The sequence below is a fragment of the Phocoena sinus genome, chromosome 2 (assembly GCF_008692025.1).
Source record: "Phocoena sinus isolate mPhoSin1 chromosome 2, mPhoSin1.pri, whole genome shotgun sequence".
NCBI classification, from domain to species: Eukaryota; Metazoa; Chordata; class Mammalia; order Artiodactyla; family Phocoenidae; genus Phocoena; species Phocoena sinus.
The window spans coordinates 34204668-34225016 of NC_045764.1; the positions used below are offsets into that span (position 1 = coordinate 34204668).

Below are 20349 nucleotides of genomic sequence, written 5' to 3' on the forward strand. Positions count from 1 at the left end.
TCACGTTTTAAAGCTTGCTCAGACCTCGGCACATTCAGAAGACAGGCACCCCAGGACTCAAAGGTGGGGAAGCAAGATACTCTGATACGAGGAGGACGTTTTCCATCTGGAGGCGCAAAGGCTGAGGACTCTGGAAATTTTCTGCACAGGGTGCTAGTAACCTGAGAAACTGCAGTACGAGTGCACTCTGGTCAAACACACGTGGGGCCTCCCTCACCAGCAAGTCGGTGGGCCCATGGAGGAGCTTGTGAGGGAATGTTGGAGAATTCCACATAGGACTGTGTGGCCCTGACCGGAGAGAAGGACAGGGAGTCGTGTGGCTGCTGAAGCCCCTTCCAGGTGGCAAGGCCGTGCTCCCTGGTTCCAATGATGCACCGGGCTGGGCATAGCCCGTTCGGGGTCGTTTCATCTTGCAGCAGGGCCTGGGGGGGATTTTAGCCAGCACTGCTGGGGGTGGGACATCTGCTCTTCTGTCCTTCCCGCTGACAGCAGTATGGGCTCACCAGGTCCTGGAGGCCAGAGGACTCCTGTTCCATCTTCTATAACAGAACACAAGAACCACAAATGCCCAGGGGAGAGGAGGCTCTCCTCCAAGTTCCCCTTGTAGGTGCCCTGAGCCCAGAATCAATTCCAGAGCACTGCCTGGGCCTGGTTTCCCTGGGGCGCCTGAAAGCTAACTCATGCAGGGGAAAAAGAGAGAAAAATGATTTGAATAGAAGAGACAACAAAAGGAGTATTGAAAGTGTTTTTTCCTGAATGCTTAACTCATTTTTTAAGCATCATTTTGCCAAGCTGACGTCTTTTAAGGGGGAAAGTCTGGCACGGTATCAGAAACGCACATCCGGGGATCTGTGGCACAGGACTGAGAGCTCAAATGCTACCAAGAGGCTGGGCCAGGTTTTCGGGATTGATGGTGATTCTTCTCAACAAACGGGGAGACATGGTCTCTGAGAGTGATCGGCACAGAAAGGCTTTGGACCCGCGAGCAACGCACGGTGCCCGGGCAGAGTCCCTGTCCAGTGGCCGGGGGGCTTGGGGGGCACCCTGCTGGAGGAGGGGTGCTTGGGAAATGGCAGCCCAACCCAAGTGGAAGGAGGCGCAGGAGGGGCCAGGGCTGCCTCTGGCCGATGTCTGGTCATTGGTGGGTTCCAAAGGTAGAGCGGTTCCAATGGAGCCCGTGTTCTCCCAGGCTCTCCAGCTGCGTCCCAACAACGGCAGGTCCGCACGAGTCATGGCAGTTCTCGGCCCACCAGCCAGGATGTCAGCCGTAGAATTTCTTCACTGCTTTCTGGAGGTTGGCATAAAACCCGGCCATGCTGCGGGGAAAGAAGGAGTCCACCACGCCCTGCGGAAGGTAACCGCTGAGGTCGGTCTGGAAGAACGTGACCAGGCTGGTCTTGTTGGGCTCCCTGTGAAAGCAAGGCCAGGGCTGTTATGTGTCTGGAGCAGAGAGCCCGCCCAGGGGAATGGTCCAGACCCAGGGGTTTCGCTGGGTTCACTGCCCAGGGCAACCCTCTGGACCTGCTTCTTTTCAGGATGGAAGCGGGTCCTCTCGTGGATGCTTCCATGGCCCCGCCAGGCCGTTGAGCGAGGACGACCCCCCACTTCCAGCCCAGGAAGGTCATTCGTTCCCTGTGCCCGATTCACTCGGCAAAGGCTTTCGGAGAACTCACTCCTGTACTGGGTCCTGGGAGGAACAGACACAATGTTGCACTCTGTCCACTGAGGGCAACAGTTCTCCAAATGGTCTGGCAGCTCCTGGGGGCTCCTGACACCCTTTCAAGGGGTCTGCAAGGTCAGAGCTATTTTCATCACAGCACTAAGATGTGATTTGCCTTTTTCACTCCCATTCTCTCAGCGTGTACTTCACTCTCACAAATTTTCTCTTGGCCAGGACCATGAGGGCATGGGCTTCGTGGAGACCACTGAGCATTTTATTTGAATGGAGCTGTCAACAGCTTCCGGGGGAGGTTTCCAGAGGCCACATGAGGTGTGATATCACAACAGACTGAACGCAGAAGCAGATATGAGCTTCTGTTACACCTGACATTAAAGAGATTTCCCAAAATGTCAAACAGGGCCACTCTTCACTATTTTTCCTCTTTTGAAAAATATGGTTACTTTTCACAAAAATATTTATGGGAACATATAATACACGTATTCTCATTATTTTAAAATAAATGTTTTTTAAATATCCCAGTTTTAATTTCAAGTATAGTAAATACTGATGGATATAATCCACATGAACAGAAGCCCTTTGATGCCCTGAATAATATTTAAGAGTGGAATGGAGCCTCAGACCACAAGTGTGAGAAGGGCTGACTCAGAGACCTGACGCATAACTCATGCCCGTGTAAAGGGGCTTCGGCTGGGGGTGGCAGAAGCCCCGAGGGAGGCCACAACACGCAACGCGGCACAGACCTGTGCCGAAGTCGAGAGGCGGGGTCCGCTCACCAACCTAGCAACTCAGCGGACCTCCCTGGGCTGCACACGTAGTGGCCTCATGCTCAGGGGCACAAGGGCAGTGAAGCCCACCAGCGAGAGTCAGATTCAGTGAGGGGCGCGCACGGGAGGAGATGGGACCCAACTTGGTAGGGACGAGGGATCTTCAGTGTCACAAACTTCCCAATTGCCAGGACAACAAAGGCACGGGCTTTGCGGAGACCATTTGGCGTTTCATTTGAATGGAGCTGTCAGCAGCCTCAGAGTCTCAACAGGAACCCCACGGAGCATCGCACCTGCCCGTCAAATGTTTCCTGACATCCTGGAGGTCAAGGGCTGAGAAGTGGAGACCCTTTAGAGCCTTGCTCTCCCTCCCAGATGCACAGACAGGGCCGGGGATCAGCAGATGAATGACAGTGCAGGACAGTGCTGGCTGGGCAGGCTTCTCTCTTCTGCTCATGCCTTCTCTGCACAGAGCCTGAACTCGGGGTGGGGGTGGGGCACAGACTGCCTTCCATCCCAAAGCCTCAGCGTCATCGGACTCTATTCCTTGCTCACCAACACCCAGCCCCTCCACCTTTGCTGGGACCTTCTCTCTTCTCTCTGTTCCTCCTCTCCGGGCTCACGCAAGTCCTCATACTTCTCAGTGCTGTCCTCTTTGGCCTCAACAGGTGAGGGAGAAAGTCTGCCCAGTGACCATGCTTTCCTGCGGGTGAGGACGGGGCTTGGTAGGAGGTAAACACGCAACAGGCCGGGTGGAAGAGGCAAACTCGGTACCTTACAGAGTGGTCACGGTGAAGAGTGTTTCTCGCTTGGACATCATTAACAGAGCGGGCAAAGTGGGGCTCAGAGAGATGTTGGAATCACCTGGTCTCCCCATGGAGAAGGCTGGGCTAGATAACGGCGTCCACCACCGGTCCTTGTTGTAAGGATTCGTGAGCTAACACGTGCAGAGCACTCAGCAGACTCGCTGGGCACAGAGCAGGGCTGCATTCACGATGTGACTACAATACCCCTGCTACAAACACCAGCCCCCCACCTGCAGAACAACCAGAACCCGACAGCTCTGCCCTGTCCGCTGCAGCCACTCGACTCAGGCGCCACCACCCCTCACCTCTAATTAGTCCCCTTGCTCTGGCTCACAACCTCGCCCACTCCAGAGGCATCACAGCACTGGACACACAGCTCAGGGCATATACTGCTCCAGACTCCCGGCCAGCTCCCCATTCGATTCCGAGGACAGCGCCCACGACTCCAAGATGTGGGCCCTGCTCCCTCGGTGACGGGATCTCCTTGCCTTTCCCCCTGCTCACTGCCATCTGGCACAATGGCCTCCATGCCATTCCCTCAATGCCCCTTGCCTGCCCCCACCTCAGGGACTTTGGACCTGCTTATCCCTCCGCCAGGAACGCGCTCCCCCCAGCCCCCTTCCATCCCCAAGGCTCCCTGTGCTGTGCTTTGGTCAAACGTCCTATCAGGGGGGCCTTTGGTGACCCCCCAGATGTCTAGCTCTCCCCATCCCTCCCCGGCACCTTTATCTGGTTTCAGTTTTCTCCAAATCATTTAAAATCTGATCATTACAAGCGTGTACATCTGATATAATTATGGTGCTTGCGTTTTGTCTGTCTACCCTGCTCCCACTAGAATCTAAGTTCCAAGAATGCTTATCTGTTTTGAAGGGTCAATATCTAGATTAAGAGCATAGATTTTGGAGTCAGATGCTATAGCTTGACCCGCTCCTGGCTGTGTGATCTTGAGTAAGTTACATAACCTCTCTGTGCCCAGAGTCCTCATATAAAAAATGAAGGTAATGACAGTACCTTAGAATTGTTATAAGAATAAAAATGAGTTAAATTATAAAATATAAAGAAGAGTGCCTGACACACAGGAGTGATGTATAAACATTTGCTGCTGTTCCTGTCACGATTAGTATCACTTCTTGAATCCATAGCACCCAGAACAGGCCTATATTCATAGAGTGATGGGAACCATCACAGTCACAGGTTTCAGATCCACATAAAATGTTTTCAAGCGAGCTGAGTCAAAACCTCCACACTAGGGACTCCCCTGGTGGTCCAGGGGTTAAGACCCCACGCTTCCACTGCAGTGGAGGCAGGTTCCATCCCCGGTCGGGGAACTAAGATCTCGCATGCTATGCGGTGCGGCCAAAAGATAAAACAACAAGAAATATATACATATATATATATATATATATATATATATATATATATATATATATAAAACACATTGGGAAGAAGTATTTGTAACATATATAATAAAAAATGTTTTTAAAATGTCTTAAGAAAAAAACCTCCACACTAGCTGGGTTTTGACTCTAAGTGACCCAGCTACAAAGTCCGTGCGATCAACTCTTGCTATCTGGAATGAGACACAATGATACTCCTCAAATTGTATGTTCTCCCCAAGGAAGAGATCCATAGAATTCAGCCCCTAAGGGGAAGGTGCTCTGACTCTTATTCTGAAAATTCCTCGTGTGTTGTGTGTGTGTGTGTGTGTGCGCATGGTGAGGGAAGCTGTGTTGGATTGCAGCTATGCTATTATTTTCAAGCTCATAAAGTTTTGCTACGTTTAACAGAAGTCTGCCACAAGATGTCTGAAAAGCCAGCTTAGTCAAAAGTGTCATGTGGACGTGTGGGATGTGGGTTTTCGGTACAATGCTATGGCACCAAAACCCTTCTCCTGGGATTGTGCGGTGACAGCATCGATGTTTCCCCTGCTGGTGTCTGTTTGTGGCTTGCAGGGTGACAGGGACAGACCCTCAGGTACAGTTTCTTTCTTTGTCAACTTGAGTGGTTCCCAGGATAAACCAGTGACCTTTGGGTTATTATTACATGGAAAGCTCCTGGTAAAAACCTGGCCCTGGTGGTCCAGTGGTTAAGACTCCACGCTTCCACTGCAAGGGGCGTGGGTTCGATCCCCGGTCAGGGAACTAAGATCCCGCACGCTGCTCGGTGAGGCCAAAACCAAAAAACCAAAACCCCCAAAAGAACCTGGCCATGACCTGCGAGAAAATAGGGACAGAACCATTTCTGAGCTCAGTTCCGGGGCTGACTCACAGTGTGCTCTGAGAATCGCCCTTTAGCCCCGAGCATCTCCACCTCATTCCTCGGTGAGGGGTGAGGAGCACCGTGTGGGATTCGGGGTGAGGACAGCTAAGCTCTTGCCTGCTCCAGGCTGGTGGAGAGCACTCAGAACATGGAGGAGAAGACTGGGTGCCCAGGGCCCCCATGGCCAGCCTGTGAGCCTGCACAGACAGTTTCATCATTTGCTAAACGGCACCGTGACATTTGCTCAGCTTGCCTGGGGCCAGAGGGAGGGTTCCTCACATCAGAAATAATGACACTTCCCCACAATTCTTTCCCACATGCCTAGAACTTTGGCATGTCACATCGCCGATGTGTATGTATAGGGTTCTGTAACATCAAGGCCTACAGAGTGGCAAGGCCTTTTTATTACTGTGAATCATCATTAATGTTGCCATTGAGTAGATTGTCCTCAGTGAAGCCACACTTAGGTCTGGGCACATCATTCAATCCAAAAGGTTATCCTTACCCTGGCAGAGGTCCACAGAAGCAACCACAAGGATGGTTAAATCCTCTCACATAACCTGGCTTTGGGGGACATAACAGATGCTCCACACTGGTAGCTGGAAGACAGAGAAAGACGCTCAGTGAGCTACAACTTCGGGCAGTTGGGCCACTGCCACTGAAGGGCCTTACCGGGCACCCACGGTGGGTACAGACCAGTCATCTGGAGCCCAGGCGTCAGAGGACGACCCTGCCACTTGGCCCTGAGCTCTTCCTACTGCCACCCCCCTGTCCCTCACACTCACACACATGTTCACACATACTCGTGCACACACACACACGCACACACTCATGTCCACAGCTTCCCCAAGCCTGCTGGAATATTAGAGAAGACAACATTTCAGACTATGAGGCCTGGGGGCAGGAGAACGAAGGGACCCCTCTCAAATCGCAGCCGAGAGAGGTGTGGATGGACACACAATCTACCCCCATGTGGAAGATTCAGAGGAGTGGCAGGCACTGTGGCTCTCAGTGGGACGCACCATCAAAAGTGCAGAGGCAGGAACTCTGCTCCTCGTGGGAAGGAGGGGAGCGGACAGCCCCACAGCCCTCTCGGGACGGTGCTCCGTGGGTGCAGGGAATCGCCGCACCCTGGGGTTCCCTGGAGCCAAACCGTACCCCGCATGTCTAGGGTGCAAAGTATGCGCCTCAGCAGGGATGAAAACGGGGTGCTGACGAAATCTGCGATTTATGACTAAATTACTAGTGTGCGGACTCTCCCACCTCAGACCTCCCTGGCACAGAATCTCCCCAAACCTGACAAGGGGAGGCTGGCACAGAAAAAAGGACCCAGGCTGTGAGTGCTCCAGGGAGTTCCAGCTGGTCGGCTTTCCTTGAAGAGCTGGGCGGGTGTGGAGGAGGCAGAGCCCAGCATCCCCCGAAGGCTTTGCAGCAGCCCTGCCGTCACTCACCATTGGAACTGAGGGTCCCATCCTCGTACGTCTTGACCAGCACCAGGTCCACAAAGTCTCTGGGAGAGATGAGCTTCATGACGGCCGAGGGGGTGGTAGTTCTGCTGACGCACTGTGTCTGTCAGAGCAAAGGGGGATCCAGCTGCGTCTGACGGCTGCGCATCTGCTCCCCGCCCCCACTTGACTCGGAGCTCATCCACCTTGTCCCAATACCCCAGGGTCTGGAAAATGGGAATAGCACTGACAGCAGGGTGGCGCTGTGACCTGGAGGGTCTAGAATGAACTTTCCTGGACGTGCCAAGGGTCAATGGCAACACACCCAGCTCGTAGAATCCAGGGTTGTGACACGGGCTGCCCATGGCCAATCAGGACCACTCAGGAGAGTTGCCATTAACTGAGCACGTAGTGAGAGCCCGGCCGGACAAAGCTCTCAGTGGTCCTTTGCAACTGAGAAATAGGTTTCATGAACCCATCTCACAGGTGAGGAAACTGAGGCTTGGAGAGATGAAGGAATTCACCACAAAGCTCAGGGTGGAGATGAGGCCTGAATAGGGCCAGGTGTAGGGTGAGGCAAGAGGGGCCATTCCTTCCTAAGGCCGACCCAGTACTTGCCTAACCCCGAGAGCAGTGCCTCCTTAAATGTGTGCCCTGGGCAGCTTTCTGGTTTCTCCCAGCCCCAGCCCTGGGAGGTAGCACCCCTTGAACTGCACTCCATCTCAGAATATCCCACCAAGTCCATTCTCCCACTTTACAAGCCAAGGGCCCTTCAAACCCACCCCCTGCTTTATCCCATGATTCCCCTCCTCCAGCAGGACCCCAGTCCTTTCAAGGTCACAAGGTACAGGTCAGGCCCGAGGATGGGACAGTCCTGGGGAGACCTCTGGGAAGCAGGCGAGAAGGTCTCTTGCCTCTTTGGCTATTAAGACTAGGGGCACCGTGTGTTGCTGAGAAAACTCTGACCCTGGGTATGAGTCTTCCAGGTGGGCATGCAATCTCTGGGGGCACTTGAGAACTTTCCAGTGGGCTCTGGGAGCACTGGGGATCAGTTTCCAGATGGCTCATTCTCCATGTGTCCTTCCTAGAATGACCTGCCTGAGAACAGCCTGCACCTTCATGCAGGTCTCCCTTTCCCACTTGAAAAAGGTACCACATACCCCACCCATCTGGAATCTTCCAATCATACACTGTCCTAGGGTATAAAATCCCCCAGGGGGCCAAAGGGACACTGAGGGATGCTGATTTCAATATTTAACCAAGGCACTGCACACTAGAGTTAGAATTTCCATGTTTTCCCCTCTCTTAAAGCATATATTCTTTTTAAAGGCCAAAGCTTGTTGCTAGAAACAAGGTAATTTTGCCTTTTCTGAATTCTAGTAGTTTGTAGTAGGAATGGCAGAAGTGATGAGATTTTAAAAAAAAGTAACTATACAGCTTCCACTCCTGATTATTGCTACAAAACGCATCAATCCTGAAAGAGAGTGTCTGGAGAACAAGATGAAGAGGACATATTGGTAAGAAATGCTGAAAGCGGCAGCACGTGTTATAACTGCCACAGACGTGTGCACAGGGCTCTGTATCTCATCCATCCACCCATCCATCTACTCTCTATCAATCTTAGAATTAGGATATTTGAGATTTGTCAAAATCATGCTGTCATCCTGTTATTACATTTCCATTATGTTTCAAAGGGCATTAACCCATGTTTCCTCAACTTCAAGCATTTGTGCATAATTATTTGTATACGATCTTCATAATTTTTTCCTATCTCTGGTAGCACCTATCCTGTTATTCACTTAATATTTTTATCTAAATGTGCTCACTTGTTAAAACTTAAACTTATTTTAAAAAGGAAGCTATTTAACTACTGGAAATGAAAAAAAGGTACCACTTGGCATAAATAAAAGACAACTGCAAATATATATATATATGTATACATATACACACACACAAGGGATTTTTGGGTTCTAATCCTGAGCCTGAGGCCAGCTGTCTGTTTGTTATGATGGAGATTCGCAAGTGTTAAACAGGTGTCAAAATACATTAGCACCTATCCCAGACTTTTCCCTTCAAGTTATCAGAGAGATTGAAGATCTGAAATGGGGTGACCTCCCTATGTGTGATTCAGTTTCAGCTTTGACTGTTAAAAGACCTAATACACTGAATCACCTAGTGTCCCAACATTATGTGCCCCACCCTTCAGGAAACACTGACATAATTTGTGATAATGAACTGAAATGTGAATTCTTGGTCAAGGTGAAGAACACTTGGGTCCTACGGATTGACCAGTAAAGAACTACGGCTTGAGGTTTCACAGCACCATCTACAGAGACACCCAAGAGGGTACCATGTCCACAGATGTCAAAATCAAGGCACCATTCAAATAAAAAAAAGCCGGCAACATTTCCCCAGGGCAACTTTTTAATTCGTTTTGGCTATATTTTGTTTTGTTTTTTCTCCTTAACTTCTATAATCAAAAGGAGGTGGATACGTAATACTACAGAGGATCCCAGGGCAGGACAAACTAGATCTTTGCTGTCCAACATGGTAGCCACTAGTTCCATGTGGCTACTTAACTTTACATCGAGTCATGAAAATTAAGTAAAATTAACAATTTATTTCTTCAAACTAGACACCTTTCAAATGCTCTGTGGCCACGCGGGGCTAGTGGCTACCGTATTGAACAGCGCTGTTGGAGAATATTTCCATCATAGCAGAAAGTCCTCCTGGGCAGCGCTAGAGTAGATACCCACACATTTACCAATGGAGCAACTGTCATCCAGCTTCTGCCACCTGGCGCAGCGTTTCGGCTGGCAGAGGATCCTGACTCTTTGTCCAGGACTCAATTCATTACCATGGTCCCAGTAACGGGCAATATTTCAAACTAGAGCGGCTGTGTCCAATCCAGGCACTGCTTCAGCATCCTCAGAGCTAATGTTCACTCTGCACTCGTGCTTTCATCATCCACCGCTGTGTTCTCTCAGCTCTGTTTAGGGCAGCTCTACCTCTCTGGGTCTCATTGTTACCTACCTGTACCTGGGCCCGAGGCTTGGGTTTGAGTGTCAGGCAGTGGGCAACCTGTTTGCTGGGCTTCAGGGGCTCACAGTGTACTCCTCTTGCCTAAAGGTGTCACTGACCCCCCCGCAGAGGGAACAGAGTCAGGTTACTGTCTAGCGATAACAGTGCTTAGAAAGACTTACATCAGTGATGCTTTCGATAATTTCAAAACTGTTCACATTCTCATCCCACTTATCTCGTAGGGTCCCAGCAAGTGGCTTCACACAGTCCCACACCTGCTCTGGTGTCCCATTCACAATGCCTTCTCCTCGGTACCTGGAGCACAAAGAGGAATGTGACCCCAAGGCATCAAACTTGTTTGTCCTGGGATTACATATAAGGACTAGAAGTCACGTCTGTCACTGTTCTTTAAGACGGCCTTGCAGAGAAGGGGCTGACATTTACCAGCCCACCTCCCCTCAGGCCTGCAGGAATGGACGGAAGGCAAGCTTTCATAAGAATATAGTTTGAGGAAATGATGTAGTTAAACACGGAAACTTTTCTGGAAGGTAACTGGCAAGTTGATTCCAGGTGCTAGGGTTGACTGGAGTCTCTTAGGAAGCAAGCCCACAGAAACAGCAGGAAAGGTGTGGCACCTTTGACAAGCTTTGAACAAAGGGTGCACTTACAGGTTCCCTGGAAACTCACAGACGGCCTCCAGGAAACTGAAACTCCGTTCTGTCAAAAGGCACAGAATCGCAAATTTTAGAGCTAGAAGGGCCCTTGGGAGATCACCAGGCCCAATCCCCTGTTTTACCGAAGAAAAGTCGAGAGCCCCAAGAGGTGCAGATCTCCAAGGTACCCAACTGACATGTAGCGGAGTGGGGACTGGTCCAGGACAAAGCTGCCCCCAGGAGGATGTGATGGACAAAGGGATCTTATGTGGCTGACTGGAAGAGCACTGGGGAGTTTTCAAACCACCTTAAAAATCACCATGCATCTTGTTTCCTCGGGCAATTTATGTCTGTTAGTTAAAAATCCTGTGTCCAGTGACCAGCACCATCCCTCTGCCACCTTCCTGGGAAGGCAGAGAGGGGCTCCTGCTCTGAGGAAAGGAGTAAAGGCTTTGGAGCCTGGCGGCTTCCGGTTCCATCCTAACCATTACCAGCCAGGTGACCTTGGCCAAGTCTTTCAAAGAAAGGGACAGATACTTCTCTCCCGGGGGGGGGGGGGGGGGGGGGGGTGTCATTGTGTGCAAAAACAGGCCCGATAATTTTTTAAGGAAACAACCCCCAGTGCGATCTCCTCCTCAGTCTAGCTCCGGAGGATGGAACGCTGAAAACCTCCAGGAGAGAGCAGCCTGGGGGCTTCTGGAACCCCGGCCCCAGGGAGCAAAGGCCCCTCGACCCCTTCCTGCCCAGCTCCTCACTCACGCCTTCCCGGCAAATCTTCCATCCTGACTCGTCTCGCCGGTACTGGAGCATCTTCTCCGCCACCGCCTCGCTTATCTGCGCGGCCAACGCCGGGTCCATTGCGCCGAGAACTGCGCGAGGTTGCTGGCTAGCAGGTACGGTGTGCGGTGGCGGCCGGGCACTTAGGTATGGGAGGCCGGAAAGCCCGGGCCAGCAAAGGAGCCCGGAGTCCCGTCCTCAGCCCCGCCCCCGCTCTAGGATTGGCCTAGACCATCAGACAGACCCTGCCCCTCTCTGAGATTGGCAGGGCCGGAGATCACCGGCCAGTCACTGCAGGACGCCCTCCGCCCCGACGGGTCCGAGGCGCGCCCCGCACGGTCCTGCAGGACCTGCTTTTCGCCCGTCCCAGCTCAGGGAGGGGCTCTGGGACTCCGGAACTTGAGAAGGCCAGTGGTAGAGAGCCAAGTGGGCCGGGCCAGGTCGTGCGCAGCGTCGTAGACTTGTGTAAGGAGTGTGGACTTGTCTTGAATGCACAGAGGCTTTCAGCCAGGCGGGAAGATGGAGAAATTTCCATCCGAAATACCTTTCTAGGGCAGCTGTTGCAGGGGTGCAAGAGGGAATGAGTGTAGAGACTGGGAGCCCCGTTAGGAAGCTGCTGGGATAGTGGGAGAGATGGGGGTGGCCTGGAGCAGGGGCTGGGTGGTGGGGGTGGAGAGAAGAGGACCCCTCGTAAAGTGCTTAGAAGGTAGAACGTAGAGATCTCTGTGACAGATGGTGGAGGCCGGAGGAGCAGGAAGCATCGTGACTCCCACCTTATGGCTTGAGCACGGGTGGCTTAGCTGAGCTTGGGGACAGACAGGCTGGAGGGGGGAACATGGTGCGTTCAGTTCTGGACATGTTCAGTTGGAGGTGCCTGAAAGACCACTATGTGATGTCCGGGAGACAGTGGGATACGCTGGCATCTGGGAGAGAGCTGGGCTCCAGATAAGAGGTCGCAGGGTTCTGTGCCTCTGGGTGGCATCTACCTTGGAGGGTGAGTGGGGGGGGTGTCACATCCCTCCAGCCTCCTATCCTATCCTCCTCTTCAGCGCTATAACTAACTAAATATTTGAAAAGGTCAACACTGAGATCAGTTTGTATTTTCTGTTGTGTGTGCTTATTATTTCATTTAAAGGTTTGAAAAAAAATGGTGTAAAGAAAATGACTACTTGAAACCCCCTTTTGGAAGATGGGATGGGCTGCCAGGTGTTAAGAAGCCGGATGGGGAATTAGGGAGTCCAAGTTCTAGACCTGGTTTCACCCACACTTTGCCGTGTGCTTTTGAGCAAGTCACTTAGCCTGTTTGCTTGTAGGTGAAATGAGACCGTAATGAATGTCTCCCCATGCCACTGCGATAGGCAAGTGAAGAAATGCATGTGAATGTACCTTGGAGCCATTAAAAAAAAAAGGACCAATAAGTAACCATGGTTTAAAAAATTAAGCACATCAAAATCTCCTAAAAAGCCAGATCATAGTCTGAGGGAAAAATTAGAGCGTATTTTAACTAGAAGGAAGTTTTCTTAATGTACCAAGTGCTCTTACAGATCACTAAGTCATTTTCAAATAACCCAACAGACAAAAAAGAACGCATCAGATATGAGCAGACACTTTGCAGAAAAATAAATTAGCATGGCTAACATGGATATGAGAAGATGCAGAACCACCCCCATAGTTAGGGAATTACAACTTAAAACAAGGGGACACTTTTTACACCTATCTGAGGGACAGATCTGAAGAGGTTTGTCCCTCAGAGGACAAACAAAGGACAAACAAGAGGCTGACAAATCTGACAGCGGTTAATTCCGTGTTGATGAGTATATGGAGAAACCGTTGTGGTTTTTTTGTTTTTTTTTTTTTTGTTTTTTCGGTACGCGGGCCTCTCACTGTTGTGGCCTCTCCCGTTGCAGAGCACAGGCTCCGGACGCGCAGGCTCAGAGGCCATGGGTCATGGGCCCGGCCGCTCCGCGGCATGTGGGATCTTCCCGAACCGGGGCACGAACCCGCGTCCCCTGCATCGACAGGCGGACTCTCAACCAACTGCGCCACCAGGGGAGCCCGAAACCGTTGTTTTTATACAACTTTATACAGTTGTTTTTACACTCTGTGAGTGAGAGTGTAAATTTATGTAACCTTCTGGGAGCAAAATAACACGTATTAAAATTTTAATTTCCTTTTTTTTTGACCCAGCAACTCCTGCACACAGATGTATAAGATTGATCTTGCAACCGGAAACAAACTATTGTTTGTCGATAGATTAAACAAAGTTACAGGATATCCATTTATTCGATTATTATGTAGCCATTAATATAGTGTGGCCCAGATGAAAAAAGGTGGGGCTGGAACAGACAGGAAATGCTCAACAGAGCCTAGGGAACTAGAAGTATGAGCGGATATGAGTGGACTATTTTAATCAAGAGCAATTCACTCTCTATGACGGAAACAAATGGTATTTTCAAGCTTAACTTTAAAATAACTTAAAATTATTTAAATTCTTACCCCCACCAAATAAAATGTTTATATGTGTACTAACAGGGAAAATATCCACTATACATATTAAAAAAGTGTAAATTGAAGGACAGCAGTACTGTAGATAAGAATAAGAGTCAGGGCTCAAGTCCGAGTGACCTGGTTCGAATCCCAGTGTCACCATTTACTAGCTGTGACCTTGGTGAATAACTGACCATTCTAGACCTTTGCATCCTCATTTGGAAAATGCGAAAAATAGTAGTACTAACTCATAGGGTTGACATGTGGATTAAAGGATTTAATAAATGAATAGCAATGAGAATGGTGCTTGGCATACAGTAAGTATATATTTATATATAATATCATAGCATGATATATATCATATATCATGTATATATATCTTGAGTGAGAAAGAGAAATAACTAGAGATGTGCTTATATATGATTATATTTTTATGTCTACATATATGTTATGTATGTTTAGATAGGTACTATAGGTTTGGAATATTCACTTCTAGAAAGGTATAGAATAAACTGTTAACAGGAGGGGGTAATGCCACAGGACACTTCTTTTTCATTTTATATCATCATATACTGCTTAATATATTAATTACTAGCATGTAGGTTTGCTTAAATTTAGAAAGCGTTATTGGGACTTCCCTGGTGGCACGGTGGTTAAGAATCTGTCTGCCAATGCAGGGGACACGGGTTCGAGCCCTGGTCCAGGAAGATCCCACATGCCACGCAGCAATTAAGCCCGTGCGCCGCAACTGCTGAGCCTGCGCTCTAGAGCCTGCGAGCCACAACTGCTGAGCCCGTGTGCCACAACTACTGAAGCCCACGCGCCTAGGGCCGGTGCTCCTCAACAAGAGAAGCCACCACAATGAGAAGCCCGCGCACCTCAAGGAAGAGTGGCCTCCGCTTGCTGCAACTAGAGATAGCCCACATGCAGCAACGAAGACCCAACGTGGCCCAAAATTAAAAATATAAATAAATTAGTTAATTAAAAAAATAATTTTAAAAATAAAAAGCGCCATTAAAAAATTCAATGTAGGGCTTCCCTGGTGGCGCAATGGTTGAGAGTCTACCTGCCGATGCAGGGGACACGGGTTCGTGCCCCGGTCCGGGAAGATCCCACATGCCGTGGAGCGGCTGGGCCCGTGACCCATGGCCGCTGAGCCTGCGCATCCGGAGCCTGTGCTCCGCAACGGGAGAGGCCACAACAGTGAGAGGCCCGCGTACCACAAAAAATAATAATAATAAAAATTCAATGTAGAATATTTCTAGAAAGCTGCAGCTCTGGACCCTCTCAGTCTGGAGCCTATTAGAATTTTGTTTGGGGATAAAACACTATGAAAACAAAGCTGCGGGAAAGTAAGTCTTGCTGTAGAAAGCAACTTTTGTTAGACATCGAACGCTTAAGAGATTTTTATACTTACAAACTGGAGCGTGGGTTTTAAAATTTTTCTAGCATTATAAGAGACTTTAATCTTTGTTGCCAGAAAATGCCAGTCCTGGGTATACATGAAATATTTGGAGAAGCAAACTGTTTAACCCTGAGGCCTGTACACACTGGCAGTAGGAGACGGGTGACGTTGGGGCAGCTGTAGGCAGGCCTCTGGTCTGTTTTGCCTCTGGAGGCCAAGACAGGGCAGGGTGAGCACCTGGCTAGAGCCGGGGAGGGTGGGAGCTGCCCACAGAGCTGCTCAGCCCAGCCTGCGTTGGGCTCTTTATTTAGCAATCTCCTTGAGGCTGCAGTTCAGAGCTGACAGGGTAGAAGGAATAACTGACGTCTGTAGATTCCATTGATCAGATCCCACCCATGAGGTCCTCGGGCCTCCAAGTCAGCCAGTTGTCCAAAGCAGACCTCACTGAAGTCCTAGATGAATTTTAAATAGGTGTATCTGTGGCAGGGGGCCCAGAGACTTCTAACCCAAACCACCGCCAGACCATCAAGGGGATGGGCCCAAGTGTCCAAGTGCTCCAATCCTAAAATCTCCTGAATGGAGTATTTGCTTTCTACCTAGTCACTGATGAAGAACTGTGTGTTTACTTAGTTAGCTCAGGCAGCTGCTAGGTGAATCGAGTCTGTAAGCATACATATATTTATGTATTCACCGGTAAGCCACTGTCCGAAGCAAGTTACCTGTATTGTGTCATTTAACCCTCACAAGTAGAGACATCTATTCCCACTTTACAGGTTAAGAAACTGAAGATCACATGGGGTGTCCAAGGCCACACAGCTAGTAAGTGGCAGAACTATGGCAAACACCACGCCCAGTTTCTATTTCTGAAGGTCACATGTATACTCATGCTTTACCGATTCCTACTTCCTAGAAGGATATGCAGTGGTTACCGTGAAATGGGTAAAGATTAAAACACATACACAATAACCTACGAACTCTAAAAAGGAGGAAAACACAAAAACACACACATACGGAGTGGTAGGAAAACAGGACTACTACCTCAGACTAGGGGAGTTAGTCTTCTAGAAGCGTGTAGAAAACTTTTTTCTGAGTTTCCTGCATTCACGAATTCAGAAACAGGAGTGACAGAGAGAATCATCCTCAAGTTGCTAAGATATTTACCAGACTGCCTTTTTCTGAGAAGTTTTGGGGTATTTTTGATTGTAGTATAGTTAATTTACAATGTTGTGTTAGTTTCAGGTGTACAGCGCAGTGATTCAGAATATTTTCCGTTATAGGTTATTACAAGCTATTGAGTAGAGTTCCCTGTGCTATACAGTAGGTCCTTGTTGTTTATCTATTTTATGTATAGCAGTGTGTATCTGTTAATCCCAAATTCCTAATGTATCCCTCCCCCCCTTACTCGCTGGTAACCATAAGTTTTTCTACATTTGTAACTCTACTTCTGTCTTGTAGATAAGTTCATTTGTAGACAGAAGCAGACAGAGAAAGAAAAACATCATATGCTATCGCTTATATGTGGAATCTAAAAAAATCATACAAACGAACTTATTTACAAAACGGAAATAGACTCACAGACGTAGAAAAGAAACTTATGGTTACCATAAAGGGAAGTGGGTAGAGGGATAAATTAGGAGTTTGGGATGAAAATATACACACTACTACATATAAAATAGATAATCAAAAAGGACCTACTGTATAGCACAGGGAACTATACTCAATAGCTTGTAATAACCTATAATGGAAAAGAATCTAAAAAAGAATGTATGTGTGTATAACCGAATCACATAGCTGTACACCTGAAACTAACACAACATTGTAAATCAACTATATCTCAATAAAACTTTTAAAATGAAGAAAAGAAGTACCAGCATCCACTTCTAAGTGAACACGAGCACATGTGCCATAGAGCTGTATAAAAGATGTTTAGTGCAACATTACTTTTAGCTGCAAAGAAGTGGAAATGACTTCAACGTCCATCAGTAAGAAATGGATAAATATCGTGTAGTTTATTCAAATGGTGAAATACTACATAGCAGGTGTAACAAGTGAGCTTGATCTGCATATGTCTTCAACAGACCTCCGAAACATAAATATGTACAATACGTGCAGTATAATAGCATTTACTTAAGTAAGACATACTTACATATTGTTTATGGATGTGTATACATACATATTTACATACATGCGCACACACATGTATAGCTATAAACAGTTGGCTGAACAGACACACGCCGTGCCGTGTGTCACGTGCCTTGGCAGCCTGAGGGGAATGAAACTAAGTGTGGGGATTAGAATAGCTTCTGATGACATCTGTCCTATTTTCTTTAATAATAATAACAAAATGACTAGATGGAAATAAAATTGCAACAGCTATTGACACAGTGGGAGTATGGGTGCTTGTCACTCTAGTCTCTGTGCTCTTCTGCATCTTTTAAATTTCTCTAAATTAAAGACATAGCCCATCACTTTGTTGTACAGCAGAAACTAACACAACGTTGTAAAGCAACTATGCTCCAATAAAATTTTTTAAAAAATAATAAATATATTTTCAACCCTACAGAAAAGTTTCAAGAACAGAACCATCCCATACTGTTATGATCTGTATACTTTTCTGTAATACTTCAATAAAAGAAAATTCTGACGAAAAAAAAAAGACGTAGCCGAATATTAAGTGCTGGAGTGCATGTGAGCTATGTTGCTCACTGAAAGGTGATGAACGTATCTGCAGCTCTGGAGAAGTATTGGCAAAACGCGTGTTTTCTTAGGAATGCTGCAGCGCCTGTTGGTCCCCTAATCCTAATGGAATCCTCTCTGCTCTCACACAGACACAAGTACTCCTGCGGGTGCCTGGAGGCAGGGCCAGGCTTTTCCAAAATACGTTTCAATGTCCCAGGGAGCTCTTGGCTAACAGCCCCAGACTAAGCATGTAGAAGAGCATACCCTCATCGTGGAACTCCTGTGGGCACCTGTATTACAAAAGGACGTTCCCGTGGCATGTAGAGCATTTCATCTTGAACAAGGCACAACCTCCTGGATCTGTCGTGGTCAGGAGGTCATGACATGAAGTAATTAAGCACTGTCAAGCAATTGGAAAATACTGCACACTTTTTTATGAATTTGGGGAGGACTGTTCATCTACATCTACTTTTTTAATTTTTTATTTATTATTATTATTTTTCTTCTGTGGTACGCGGGCCTCTCACTGTTGTGGCCTCTCCCGCCGCAGAGCACAGGCTCCGGACGCACAGGCTCAGCGGCCATGGCTCACAGGCCGAGCCGCTCCGCGGCATGTGGGATCCTCCCGGACTGGGGCACAAACCCGTGTCCCCTGCATCGGCAGGCGGACTCTCAACCACTGCGCCACCAGGGAAGCCCTGCGTCTACTTTTAAATGGCATTACTTATACTGGATTTTTCTTTGGGGTTAGAATTAGCAGTAGATCTTGGAAGATAATCCCGTTACCATGTCATTCATGATTCACTCATTAGTACGCTCCATTTATTTATTCATCCATCCATTCACATGCAACAAATGTTTATTAAGTACCTAGGATAGGCAGCATTCTGAGATGGCCCCCAGGATCCCTGCTCTTGGTGTACATTTCCTATAAAATCTCCTGTTGAGTGTGTTTGAACTTGTGAATCTGATAAGATTTCACTCCCATGATTAGGTTCTGTTATATGGTAAAGGTGAAGTTATTTAGGAGATGCAATTAAGGTCTCTGACCAATTAACTCTGAATTAATCAAATGGAGATTATTCTGGGTGGGCCTGACCTAATCAGGTGAGTCCTTTAAAAAAGAGTCCACATCTTGCCGGGAGAAAGAGATTCAAAGCTCAGGAACCCCTCTCTTGCTGGCCCTGAAGATGCAAGGAGCCATGTTATGGAGAGGGCCACGTGGGAGGGAAATGTGGGCAGCCTCTGGGAGCAGAGGGCCTCAGTCTTACAACCTCAAGGAAATGAATCCTGCCAACAGGCACATGAGCTTGGAAGGTGACACCCTAGCCTCAGATGAGATGTCAGCTCTGGCCGACACCTTGATTGAGACGCTGAGCGGAGTACCCAGCTAAGCCATGGAAAGTCAGATGATAAGTGAGTGTTGTTTTAAGCCTCTAAGTTTGTTACACAGCAAGTACAATATCTGTTATACGTCAGGTTCCGGGGCCGCAGAAATGAATCAACACCATTCGTCTCCCAAAGGCGCTCACCGTCTGTTGGAGGAGACAGAAAACTTAAAAGACGCAATTTAAAGCGAAAAGTCACCGTGGAAATAGGAATAGGGGTACACGTCTGGTTAACCACGGAAGGCTGAACACTCATGGCCGCCCAACCCCCGCATATGCCAGTGAAAGAGGCATTGACCATAAAGGTGAAGATAACGTCAAGTGGGGAGGGACGGCTCTGTTCCTTCCCTGGGGCTCACTGGCTGGGTGCCATCAACCTGGAATTTTCTATGGCTGTGCATTCCTTCTCCGCCTACCACATGGAGGAAGCCGGTCAGCAGTAGGAAAAACAAGGTCAACAAACAGACATAGAGTTGAAAGGTGAAAGAGGGAATCCTGAAGATGTCTGACACCCGGGTCCAACTGAGCCTGAAGCCAGTTTGATGCTCAACCCTCCCAGTTAAAGGAACCAGTAAACCCTGGGGATCTTGTTACCGCCAACCCAAGTATCCTAACTAATGAATACAGATAGATAGTTGGGTAAACAGTATGGTAAGCTCTCAGTAAATTTGAGTAACTCGATATGAAGTAATTAAGCGCTGTGAAATCTTTAAGGGCACCCACCTCATCTTGGGGTGCTTATCAGGGAGGACTGAGTTTTGTATGCTGAAAGAGAACATTACAATACGAACAGGCCGCTCCTGAGATTCAGGACAAGGGCAGACACGTGGGGTGAGTCTTCTGTAATTGGATCAGCTGTCTGGCTTGCGTATGATTTGGGGTCACCCTGAATGGAGGTCAAGGACTGAGGTTTTTTGAAATGATGGCCTAAAGTGGCTGGACCCAAAGAGACCCCCTGGAAACAGACCCCCACACTTGTGTATG

The 20349-nt window shown here is 48.5% G+C and overlaps 1 protein-coding gene across 1 annotated transcript; it reads right to left on the reverse strand.

Annotated features, from left to right (window-relative positions):
• Positions 1-734: 734 nt before the first annotated feature.
• STARD5 (StAR related lipid transfer domain containing 5) lies at positions 735-11608 on the reverse strand. Its single transcript, XM_032617461.1, is given in 7 exon segments — positions 735-1409; positions 6016-6109; positions 6962-7079; positions 10159-10291; positions 10645-10663; positions 10666-10693; positions 11389-11608. Coding segments are annotated over 7 exon segments (639 nt in total). The 5' UTR covers positions 11488-11608; the 3' UTR covers positions 735-1261.
• Positions 11609-20349: the final 8741 nt, after the last annotated feature.